The sequence below is a fragment of the Coregonus lavaretus genome (assembly GCF_964263955.1).
Source record: "Coregonus lavaretus genome assembly, contig: HAP1_SCAFFOLD_1180, whole genome shotgun sequence".
In the NCBI taxonomy this organism is placed as follows: Eukaryota; Metazoa; Chordata; class Actinopteri; order Salmoniformes; family Salmonidae; genus Coregonus; species Coregonus lavaretus.
Genome location: NW_028165471.1, coordinates 8,861 through 20,915, shown reverse-complemented (window position 1 = coordinate 20,915; position 12,055 = coordinate 8,861). Strand labels below are relative to the sequence as shown.

The window sequence follows — 12,055 nt, the reverse complement described above, 5'->3', positions numbered from 1 at the left end:
GATTTGAGGAAAATGTTAACAAAAAAATCTGATAGAGGAGTGTCCCAGTTTGACAGTAACAGGGTGTCCCAGTTTGACAGTAACAGGGTGTCCCAGTTTGACAGTAACAGGGTGTCCCAGTTTGACAGTAACAGGGTGTCCAGTTTGACAGTAACAGGGTGTCCAGTTTGACAGTAACAGGGTGTCCCAGTTTGACAGTAACAGGGTGTCCCAGTTTGACAGTAACAGGGTGTCCCAGTTTAACAGTAACAGGGTGTCCCAGTTTGACAGTAACAGGGTGTCCCAGTTTAACAGTAACAGGGTGTCCCAGTTTGACAGTAACAGGGTGTCCCAGTTTAACACTATTCTAAAAAGGTGAGAGTAATAAGAAAACCATTTACAGTCATTTTGATTTACAATTACATCCCATTACAAAATATGTTGTAATGAAACACTGAATATCCTTTCTTAGTTTTTTGTAAGCTTAACATTATTTACTGTCATTTTACCATTATGACTCCAGAGCAGCATTTCTGTTCACAATGCCAAGAGTGTGCAAAGCTGTCATGAAGGCAAAGGGTGGCTATTTGAAGAATCTCAAATATAAAATATATTTTGATTTGTTTAACACTTTTTTGGTTACTACATGATTCCATATGTGTTATTTCATAGTTTTGATGTCTTCGCTATTTTAAACTTTTGACCGGTAGTGAATGTTTCACTAAGATTGGATTTTTAACATATGGTGCAGAAAATTGAGGTTGTGGTGGCAGCTGTATAGAGGTATTTGGGTGTGCGAGCCTTGACATCAAAAGAGTTACAGGGTGTGTTAAGTGGTGGTGTCCCATCCTTTCAGGTTGTTGGCCTGAGGTAGGACTAAATAGATTTAAATAGTGGAGTAGGGTGGTGTTCTTTATTTATTTTTTACGAGTGTAGTGTTAGATGGTAGGGTATTTGTTTTATTTTTTCAGTCTAGTAGGTGGCGGTAATGCAACATTCATTGGATGCCAACCGCCGTTAAACCTCATCGAAGAAGACCCACACGCTGCAGCGCTGTCGTTCAGCAGCAGATGAAATGTCGACCACTGACGTGCCATTCCCACTCATCAAATTGACTCAATCGTCATGAAACGCAAATACAGCGATTAGTTTCTCTAGCTTGGTTTAATACAAACTTTGAGAAATAACGAGGAGCGCCCACAATGTTTTTTGTGCGGGGAAGTGCTTGGTAATGAGTCTCTCAAAACGAACAAATTAAAAAGACACGTCTTGATCAAACATCCACAGCATGACGGTAAACCCAGGGAGTTATTTCAGAATAGGGCAGAATGCTTCAGGAAACAGTGCTTCGACAGTGGAAAAGTAAATCAGCTAGCAAGGCATTGTTGTCATTTTATAACAGGTGATGATAAGCAGAAATAAGGGAGTACTATGTCTCATAGTAGTAGATGTGAGTTTCTCTTTCAAACAATCCCCTTGTACACAGCTAATAGCTAGCTAGCTAACGTCAGCCAAAGCAAGCTAGCTAGCTACTGATAGTCAACCCCAAGTAACAGTACAGATGAAGATGAAACATTATCAGGCCTACTGTACATCTTACTGTAGAAATTATTGTTGAAAACAAGTTTAGGTTGGAACTGTTGCTGTTAAAATACAAATAATCATTTTTCTTCTGGAATAAACTAATTGAAGCAAGATGCTTTTTGAGGCAAACACACACAGTTCTGGGTTGCTCATCTACAGCAGGAAGCGGTCTCCTGTCTTGACTGAGAAAGCAGTAGCTAGCAGTGGCGGCTGGCCGATAGAGGGCGCTAGGGCGCCGCCCCCTTAAATAAAATTATTTTACAAAATAAAAAAATAAAAAAATAAAAATAATAATAATAATAATAAAAACATCAGTATGTCAATATTTGTGTGTTTGAAATATGGAATGCACACAGTAATATGTGTAAGATATGATAGAAAATCATATTCGCAACCTTTCCTCTGCCTGTCAAACGCCTCGTCAGCTCTGGGCGATACAGAAAGTGCCCCGAGGAGGCGGGTCTACGTAGCAGTTAAGCCAATTGCTAATTTAAGATATGAATGTATGACATAAAATGTAGTCAATAAGCGATCTTAAATCGAATCCAAGGAGGGCGATTATTTTATCGCCCCAAGCTCGCCCCTGATAAAATAAGGACCGGGGTCCAGTGACGCCATTTTTACTAGACAACAATGGCGAACGCAAACGTTACTCCTCCAAGACCCAACCCTAACTCGGTGAAATCTCTCCTCCAAGATCCGTTTGAGAGGAGAACTTTGTCAGAGAAAGTTCGGGTGAAAGAGCTGGGCCCAGATCAACCTGACCTCTCAATCAGACAGCAGGCTAGCGAGAAAGGGAAGCAGTATATGCGCGGCTTCTCCCGTAGCTGGTACACCAGGAAGGCTTGGCTAGCTGGGTGCACTGATGCTAATGCTTTATTTTGCTTTCCGTGCTTGCTTTTTAAAACGACGGGGTCAGATTCAGCATGGACAGGTACCGGAGTGAGGGATATGAAGCACCTGTCAGAGAAGGTAAAGAAACATGAGAACACCAGGGCACACATGGACAACTCTGTAAAGCTAGCTGTATTAGGAAGGGTGAACATTGCTACGCAGCTGGATGACGGCCACAGGATTGCGGTGAGGAAACACAATGAGGAGGTGGATAAAAACTGGCACATTCTATCCAAAATTATCGATTGTGTGAAGTTCTGTGGGGCTTTTGAGTTGGCCTTGCGTGGGCACGAGGAGACTGACTCCTCAGACAACCCCGGCATTTTCCGGGGCTTAGTGGATTTTGTTGCCTCCCTCGACAGTGTGCTGGAGGAGCACCTGAAGACAGCTACCGTTTTTAAGGGCACGTCAAAGACGATACAGAACGAGCTGTTGGACTGTATGCTGTCAGTGCTTAAGGATTACATCCTGGAGGAAGTAAAGAGTGCTGATTTTATCGCCATTCAAGCTGACGAGACGACTGACGTTTCCACCCACTGCCAGTTGGTGCTTGTGTGAGTGATTATCATAGAGCCGTCACAATTATATTTGTTTTAGTATTTTAAAAGGAAAGAGAAGACACAATCAGACGTTGATAATAATGCAGGAAAGTACTACACAGTTTGTAATAATTATTCAGGTGTCCACCAGGTCAATTTCTAGAAGAGGCCTAGTTGTTATTGAATATTAACTTTATTGCTAAGTGAACAGCAGAACAAAATTATGTTGCATCCCTCTCACAAATGTAATAGAAAAAGGCTTTAAAACGTAATAACATCAGTTAATTATGTACATCACAGGTTAAAAGCAGTTACTAGACATAGTTTGTGTGTATATACACACTGTCTGTCTGTCTGTCTGTCTATATATATATATATATATATATATATATATATATATATATATATATATATATATATATATATATATATAAAAGTCACTGGTTGTGTGTTGAGGGGGAATTACAGTGAGTTAAGAAGTCTGATTGCAAGTTATCAAATTCAACTTTATTTTTTGGACCCAGGGCCTCAATTCCCTCTTTGTGTGGGCACAGCGTATCTGACGAGCAGCAACAGCCCATCAAGCGACGGAGGATGCTGGGACCAGGAGAACAACAGAGGTTGGCTATAGAGGTAAGTTGTGATGTAATTGTCAGTGTTTCCCACCTATAACTTTTTTCAGGCCTGGTAGTATGTAGCCAAAACCCTGAACAATCAGCACCTTGGTAATCATATACTTGAGTTGGACATAGGCATGTGTCAGTCAGGATCACTTGCATCAAAATAGCTTAATTGCAAATTAAAGCTGATGATGTATCTTTTACAGGTATGTGATACCATCCTGAGTCATGCCAAAGAGAGGTTCTCCTTCACCCAGCACCTCATCAGCGCAACACTATTGCACGGAGAGTTGTTCCCACAACACAGTGTGAAGTTCCCCGATACAGCGCTTGAAACAACCGTGGAGGCGTACCCCATGTTGAACAAGGCCAAGCTCAAAACCGAACTGTCCCTCATCTATGAGAACAGTGAGTTCAAGGCTTGTAGTGGTGCAGTGCCCCTGTACCAGTTCTTCATGGAGAACAACCTTCAGAGCACTTTCACAGAGACTGCCAGCCTCCTCAAGATCCTCATCACCACACCCATGACAACTGCTGAGTCAGAATGGTGCTTCTCTACACTGAAAAGGATCAAGACCTTCCTGAGAAACAGCATGACACAGGATCGCCTGAACGCTCTGGCCATGCTCTCCATGGAGAAGAAACTTGTCAGGGACATTCCTGACTTTAATCAAAGGGTCATTGAGAGGTTTGCCACTCAGAAGGACAGACGGGCAAAATTCCTGTACAAATAAGATGACAGACACACACACACAGAGCAGCTCTGGCCGCATGTTTCTTTGTATATAGTTGACCTTAGCATAAAAAATCCAGTTATATATGGTACTCTAGAAAGTCTTAATAGTGTCTTTGCTAATATTACTGTATATAGGTTGTTTTGTATCAATTAATTGTTGCAGTTCTGGAGCACATTAACAATTAGTCACATTTAGTATGATCATAAAATACTGTATGCTATTCTTCCAGTCAAAGGTTTGAGTTCATCCACTTGATATCCATTTCTATATTATACATCCTTTTATACAGTGTAAGATTTCCTATAAACTTTATAATAATTTCATGTTATTGTCCACTTTCCACTCTGTTCTGACAGCATGCCTGTTGCGTTGCCTGTTTACTACCAATGGTGAAAAGTTCACTTTAAATGCAAATGAAAGGCTTGGGTTTGTGTAATATGTTTTTGTGTAAGAATGCCTCAACTTTTTAATATTGGCATTAAATAATTACTGAATGTTTCACTGAGCACTGCTGTCCTGCAGTTTGTGTTAAAATATATCGCGATGGTTACAGGAAAAAAAAAGTATGGCACAGCCCCACCGAGAATATTTTTCACCAGCCGCCACTGGTAGCTAGATGTTCTGAGCCAGTTTGGCACCACATACCTATGCGAGTCAGGGTTCTCAACCCTGGCATACTTTTAAAAAACAAGTACAGAAACAGACTCAATGCTGAGCATGACCTCTGGGATGCACTGTCAAAAACGGAGGCCAGAATAGACATGCTTGTTGAAAACTTCAACCAGCCACACACCTGTCATTAGGGCTGTGTGTGTGTATCTGTTTTATCAGTTTATTCCAGTTCAGAATAAAACATATTTATTGTATTTTAACAGCAACAGTTCCAACCTAGACCTTTTTTTCAACAATACTTTCTACAGTAAGATGTACATTAGGCCTGACTTACTTAGGGTTGCACTATCAAACTGAGCCTGTGTGTGTTCTCTTATACGTCTGTGTGATGTGATCAATCCGTTTATTCCAGTTCAGAATTAAAATGACTAACAAACAGGCATTGATGGTTGGTTATGTTATTGTATACATTTAAAGATATCCATTACAAAGCGTTTATGTCCCACAAGCAATACTCACCCTATTTCTCTTTCATTCTCAATAAATTAGCAAAAATTTATAAAAACATATTTTCACTTTGTAATTATGGGGTATTGTGTGTAGATGGGTGAGATATTATTATTATTTTTGGATCAATTTCGAATTCGGGCTGTAACACAACAAAATGTGGAATAAGTCAAGGGGTATGAATACTTTCTGAAGGCACTGTAGATGATGCCGCCGCAGCCGGGAGGACTGTATCTTTAACAAGATGGAGCACTTCGTTGCTAAGCAGAGGCTCTACTGGCGGTGTTGTTCATCGATTATCGGTGCCCAGTCTTCAGTACTCTCACACAGGACATTTTATCTGCATTCTCCTACTCTGGCCAGGAGAAAAGGATGCGAGAATGCAGGTAGCTAGTTGGCTAGCTACATTGCTTTTCAGTAATGTCTTATGCTTGCTAACACTAGCAGCTAACGTTACCGTGAGATAGTTAGCTACCTTGCTATGTTAACTGGTTGTTGTATTATCAACTTTAGTATTGACATGGTGAGTAGTCAGTAGCTAAATGTGTAGATACTGGTAATTGTACTGTTGTCAGATTTGTAGTCGAGTGTTTTACCGAAGTCAAGAATGTATCATTCAAAGAAGGATTAGCAAACTTTACAGTCATTCAGCTCACTGGTGAAGTTGTCAGAACTCGCTATTTTCTTTTCTTCTATTTTTTTTCAATGAGGGAGTGTCCAATTGAATTTGGCGGGGATATTCAAAATTGGAGGGAAAGTGTACTTCTAATAGGAGTCCTGTCAGAGAAGTAGCAACAACTCGCCTAATTTGAACTAGCTAGCTATTTAGCTAACTTTATTAAACAAAACATAGCTATCTTATTATTTTGGAAGTAACGCAACTTTCTTACCACAAACTTTGTAAACATGCCTTGCTCAGAAGTGACAGATGCCGCAGAAGTTTCTCCACTGAAGAGGACAAGGCCAGATGCGGTGGCAGAGGATGTGAAGATACCGGTGCTGAAGTTCTCCAAGCTGTCTGAACATGCCACTGCTCCTACCCGGGGCTCTGCTAAAGCTGCAGGCTACGACCTGTTCAGGTGGGTCAGAGTCGGGGACAGGGTGCCTCGAAATTATTTGAACGTTATACATTTTACTTGCTTGTATTTCCTTAAATTTACCTAGTTAGCTAGTCACGTTAGCTAGCTACTTGAATTTAAAACGTTGCAGTAAGTGTATCCTGTATGTGGCTGTTTATTTTTCTGCTGTCAATCAAAAGTAAAACTCTAGTTAACAAACAAGACCATGCATAATGTTGTCTTGACATCACATCTAGGCTACCTAACTAGGAGACATGTTTGGTAGTTAGCTAGCTGGTAGGAGGAGCAGGCTAGCACTAATGATTGGATTGGGGGGGGGAGCTAGATGTAGGTCACTGCCTTTAAGTTAGCGACTGTAACTCTTTGAACACACTGACTGTGTCATTGCGTAAAATAGTATGCAGCATCATCTAGATATGTGTTCAACATTCACCTTCTGCTACTTCTTCTTCTTCAATGAGGTTTAACAGCGGTTGGCATCCAATTTGTTGCATTACCGCCACCTACTAGACTGGAGTACAACTCCCTTATATTTTGCTTGAAAAATAAATACAAAATAAAAACACTACCATCTAACACTACACTCACAAGTTCAAAATTATTAATAATAATTAAAACCACCCTTCTCCACTATTTAATTATATTCATTCCTACCTCATGCCTTCAACCTGAAATGATGGGACATTACCACTTAACACTCCCTGTAACTCTTCTGATGTCAAGTCTCGCACACCCAAATACCTCTCTGCAGCTGCCACCACAACCTCAATTTTCTTCGACTTACGTTCCATCCCTGCAGTACAATTAATAACCATTGCTATAAACGCTAAAAATCCAATCTTACTGAAACATATCACTTGCTGGCCTATCCCTCTGTACTGGTACAAATCTACTACTCTCACCACTCCCCCCGACCCGTCTTCCTCTACTTTCTTCACTGCCTCAGCATATGACAACTTCTTCACTACTCTTACCCTGGAAACCTCAACCTGCATCTCTCGCACGGGACATTTCTGATCCCCAGCCCCATTACCACCCCTACAATTAGCACATACCACTACTTTCCCCAATGCTACACATTCCTTTGTTTCATGCCCTTCTGCACACTTCTCACACCTTGGAACCTCCCTCCTACATACTGCTGCTACATGCCCAGAAGTTTGACACCTGTAACATCATAATGTATTTGGCACATAAGCTCGTACAGGATAACATATATCCTAACTTCACTTTGTCAGGCAAAGACTCAACTTCAAAACTCAAAAGAACAGACAATGACTCTTCTGTTTCCTCACTCTCACCACCCTGTTTGCGTCACACCAAACGACGAGCATCACAAACATCGGGAATCTTCCCCTTCAGTTGGTCCACTTTTACATTTACTGCTACCCCAATAATCACTCCTTTCAATGGCGCCCTTTTCTTGAGAGCGAAACAATTCACATCTCTTGCCCCCATTTGTTTAACTCTGAGCGCCTGCTCCCTCTGCCCAACAGAAACACAAACAATTATCACTAAACCACTTCTGGTTACCCTCACTGATTCCACTATACCCAATGCTTTTTTCACCCATCTTGAAACCACAAATGGTCAGCCAAAAGGCAAGGGTCCACTCTTTCCAAAAACTTCACTCTTACTGTCACAGTCTCATCTTTATCCTGACCCTCTGTGCAAGCCTCTGGCTCCGAGAACTTCACCACACCTACCACCTCCGATACTTCACCCTCATTCTCTTCCATTTCTCCTCCTGTCTTCAGCTCACTTTGCTTACATTTCCTACCATTCTTCTTTACCAAACCTTCTCCCTTTTCCCCGCCATTTTTTCCAGACTCAAGCTCACAATCTTCCTCCCTCTCTCTTAGACCTCCTCTGCCTCTCTTTTTCCTTCCATTCCTCCTCCGCCATCCAAGTATACGTCTCCTTATCCCACAGCTGTCTGTTAGACATCGTTTTTCCTCCACCATGTCCCACACCTTCTTCTACCATTTGTCAACCCGTTTACACATACGCATACGTTCAATAAATCCAACGTATGCACCACACAGAACGCACTGCAACTGCCTCTGCAACGCAGCGTTCCATTGGAAATGAATGTACTTCTGGATTACCAAAACGCAAGAATGCAGTCGGTGTGTTCGAAGCGTTAGCCACCTATTGATGTTTTTTTTTTTTTTTTACAGTGCCTATGACTACAGTATTGGTCCTATGGACAAGGCCATCGTGAAGACTGATATCCAGATAGCTGTTCCCTCAGGCTGCTATGGCAGAGTGGGTGAGTAGGGTACTAGGGATACATGGGGGTAGGTCTCTCTGGGTATTGTTTGACTTGACAGTGAGGGAGTTATTTTACTTTGACCTGGGTTGAACCAGAAACCTATAACATCTGTTTTCCATAAAATAAATGTTTGAATTTTCTAACTACTTTTCATTGGGAAGGCAGAAAGCGTTTTTATGAAAAGCAATCACTTTTGCATGGGAACACAGAATCCTACTAATTACTACACATGCTTAATTACGTGACTTTTGTTTTGAGCAGACTTTGCTGTCGGACAGAGCGGGACACCTGGCTCACACCCCAGGGGCAGCCCGGTTCCAAATCTAATGCAATCAACTTATAGCCGGTGCAATACATCCTACATGGGCGTCCGGGCAAGATTAATCGAACCCTCTCATTGCAGCCGAAAGTGCAGGCGACTGACTGCCTACTGACAAATCACCTTGCATCATAAATAACTACTCATTTGTTATTGGTAGATAAGTCAGTCTGTCACAATTGACCCACAATGCATCACAGATTTGATGCTCCAACACGGCCAGTGGAGAATGCTTTCAGACTCCGATTAGTCTCATTCAACCCCTCTTTCTCCTCCCCTTGAAACTTTTTCCCAGGATAAAAAAGAAAGTAGTTTAGTCATATATTTAATGTATTTATCTTTTTTTCACAGCACCACGGTCTGGGTTGGCTGCAAAACACTTCATCGATGTTGGGGGTGCGTTTACTTTTTGACCTTCAGATAATTAATATAAAACATTTCCTAAGAGATGGGTTATAAAAATGACAGGCAAGTAGTTACCATAGTTCGGTTGGGGATTTCAAGAACCCAAGTCACCCTTTGGCTGTTCTAACCCGAGTCTAGAACATAGCGTAGCTGTCATGAATGTACCCTGTCAGTTCTAACTGGAGTGTCTGTCTCCCCCCAGCTGGAGTAGTGGATGAGGACTACAGAGGGAATGTGGGGGTGGTGTTGTTCAACTTCAGCAAGGAAACCTTTGAAGGTGAGCTTTAAAAATGATCATTAATCATTGTATTCACATGCCACCTTTCCAAAGTCAAAGTATCGAAAGCACTTTGTAAGAGGGTAACTCCCCCAAAGCATCCACGATTTAAAGGGACCATCTGCGATTGGTACATCCATTTTTTTTTTACTTTTAAATTAATTATATATACCCATTGATCTTTGAAGAATATAACTTATAAATGCCTCATGAGCTTAGTTTAACTGTGATTCCCCATCAGAAACCGAAATAAAATCTTGTTTTACTGATTTCTCCTTTTATAGCAATCCAAATGCATTTCACATTGAGATTTGTTTTCCAGTGCAACATTGTAGTGATGGTGTTGGGAAACTGGGTGACCTGTAGTGTGATGGTGTTTCTTTCTGTGTCCCAGTGAAAAGGGGGGACCGTGTGGCTCAGCTGGTGTGTGAGAGGATTTGCTACCCAGACCTACAGGAGCTAAAGGTACTTCACACTTAGATTTCATAGTACCATTTATAGTCTTACCATACATGCTCAGACTTAGTAGTGAATTGCTGATCACAGCTTTACAATTAATTTCACACAAACCTTTAATGTACTCAGACACCTTGTCAAGCAGTCTGTCATTTCATTTAAACTTGAGACTGAAGAGTCGATTTTAAGTGCATCTTATTTCTGTGAGAATTAGCCTTGAGCCCTTAGGGCTTTTTTTCTGAACACTGATCAAGCATAGTCCTGGACTTAAAACCTCTTAACTTTGAGAATTTCCATTAAGCATACTATTTGTCCAGGACTAGGCTAAATCTGTGTTTGGGAAACCAGCCCTAAGGACTGTGCTCATTCTCATAGAAAGTCACTAAAATACCCTTCACTCCAGTGTTGTAGCATTAACATGTCTTCACTCTTCTGTGTTTCAGACTCTGGATGAGACAGAGCGTGGGTCTGGAGGATTCGGCTCCACAGGCAGCAACTGATACATCAACATTGTAAACCAGCCTATTCGTTTTGTTCTGTTACATGTTATGAGATTGTTCAATAATTACATTGTTTAATAAAGGTTATTATTGCTCCTGTAAGTCGCTCTGGATAAGAGCGTCTGCTAAATGACTAAAATGTAAAATGTAAAATGTAAATATACCTTTGCTTCACTGATGTCTATGCCTGCTGATTTAGCCATTAATGGCAATGAAACATCACTGAATTTAGAATGTACATGTATATTGGTCTTGTCTGTGTGGCTCAGTTCGCAAGAGCATGGTTCTAGCAATGCCAGGGTTGCAAGTTCGATTCCCATTTGGGACACCTACACGAAAATCGTCTTTGGATAAAATATTGTCTGTACCCTGAATAACCACTGAGTGGCGCTGTTCAACCATGTTTATTTTCTTAGTTCAAGAGGGAGTTTCCCTGTCTTTAGGGACCAAACCTTCACACAGGCTCATATTTGGGCAGCAAGTCAGCAACCATAATATTCTACTGTACCATTCCCTTAGATACATGTGTTTAGAGAAATATCTGTTACCTGTAGAACAAAGGGCTAATGATGTGTGAACCACACTAGGGAAGAGTTTCACTGAGAAATCGGTAGAGTTCCTACCCGCCTACCTTGCAGATGCATGCCAGATCTTACAAGGCCCGGGCAGGTATTATACATATCAGCGAACCATGTTATAGCAATCTGTCAGTCGATAGCACAGTCAGTGTTGTGGGCCGCAACCATTGGTTGATGCATGCAATGTCTGAGCAGGGGAACGCGACCCTTGCCTTCTAGATGCAGCTGTTGGGTTGCATTTAACTAAATATGGTGGCTGTGATTCAATAGTCTTTGTTTTATACCGTCTCTGGAGTTACAATAGCTTCCTTCCCTCATCTCCTTTCATTAGGCAGAGATGATGCCAGGTAGAAGCAGGCAGCAGTGTGGAGAGGATTCCTCACCAGTCCTTTCAGCTGTCAGTAGTGTGGAGAGGATTCCTCATCAGTCCTTTCAGCTGTCAGTAGTGTGGAGAGGATTCCTCATCAGTCCTTTCAGCTGTCAGTAGTGTGGAGAGGATTCCTCACCAGTCCTTTCAGCTGTCAGTAGTGTGGAGAGGATTCCTCACCAGTCCTTTCAGCTGTCAGTAGTGTGGAGAGGATTCCTCACCAGTCCTTTCAGCTGTCAGTAGTGTGGAGAGGATTCCTCACCAGTCCTTTCAGCTGTCAGTAGTGTGGAGAGGATTCCTCACCAGTCCTTTCAGCTGTCAGTAGTG

General features: G+C 41.7%; 2 protein-coding genes across 2 annotated transcripts; both read left to right on the top strand.

Annotated features, from left to right (window-relative positions):
• Positions 1-1,267: 1,267 nt before the first annotated feature.
• On the top strand, positions 1,268-4,855 carry LOC311115817 (uncharacterized protein; the record flags this gene model as incomplete). The annotated part of the gene is made up of 4 exons (XM_084190946.1): positions 1,268-1,273; positions 2,620-3,011; positions 3,521-3,629; positions 3,823-4,855. The coding sequence occupies 4 exons, from the start codon at positions 1,268-1,270 to the stop codon at positions 4,348-4,350; spliced, it is 1,035 nt and encodes a 344-aa protein (XP_084047072.1). The 3' UTR covers positions 4,351-4,855.
• An 825-nt stretch (positions 4,856-5,680) lies between these two features.
• LOC311115821 (deoxyuridine 5'-triphosphate nucleotidohydrolase-like) lies at positions 5,681-10,959 on the top strand. The gene is made up of 7 exons (XM_084190948.1): positions 5,681-5,858; positions 6,392-6,551; positions 8,732-8,823; positions 9,497-9,541; positions 9,753-9,827; positions 10,222-10,292; positions 10,727-10,959. The coding sequence occupies exons 1-7, from the start codon at positions 5,717-5,719 to the stop codon at positions 10,781-10,783; spliced, it is 642 nt and encodes a 213-aa protein (XP_084047074.1). The 5' UTR covers positions 5,681-5,716; the 3' UTR covers positions 10,784-10,959.
• The last annotated feature ends 1,096 nt before the right edge of the window (positions 10,960-12,055 follow it).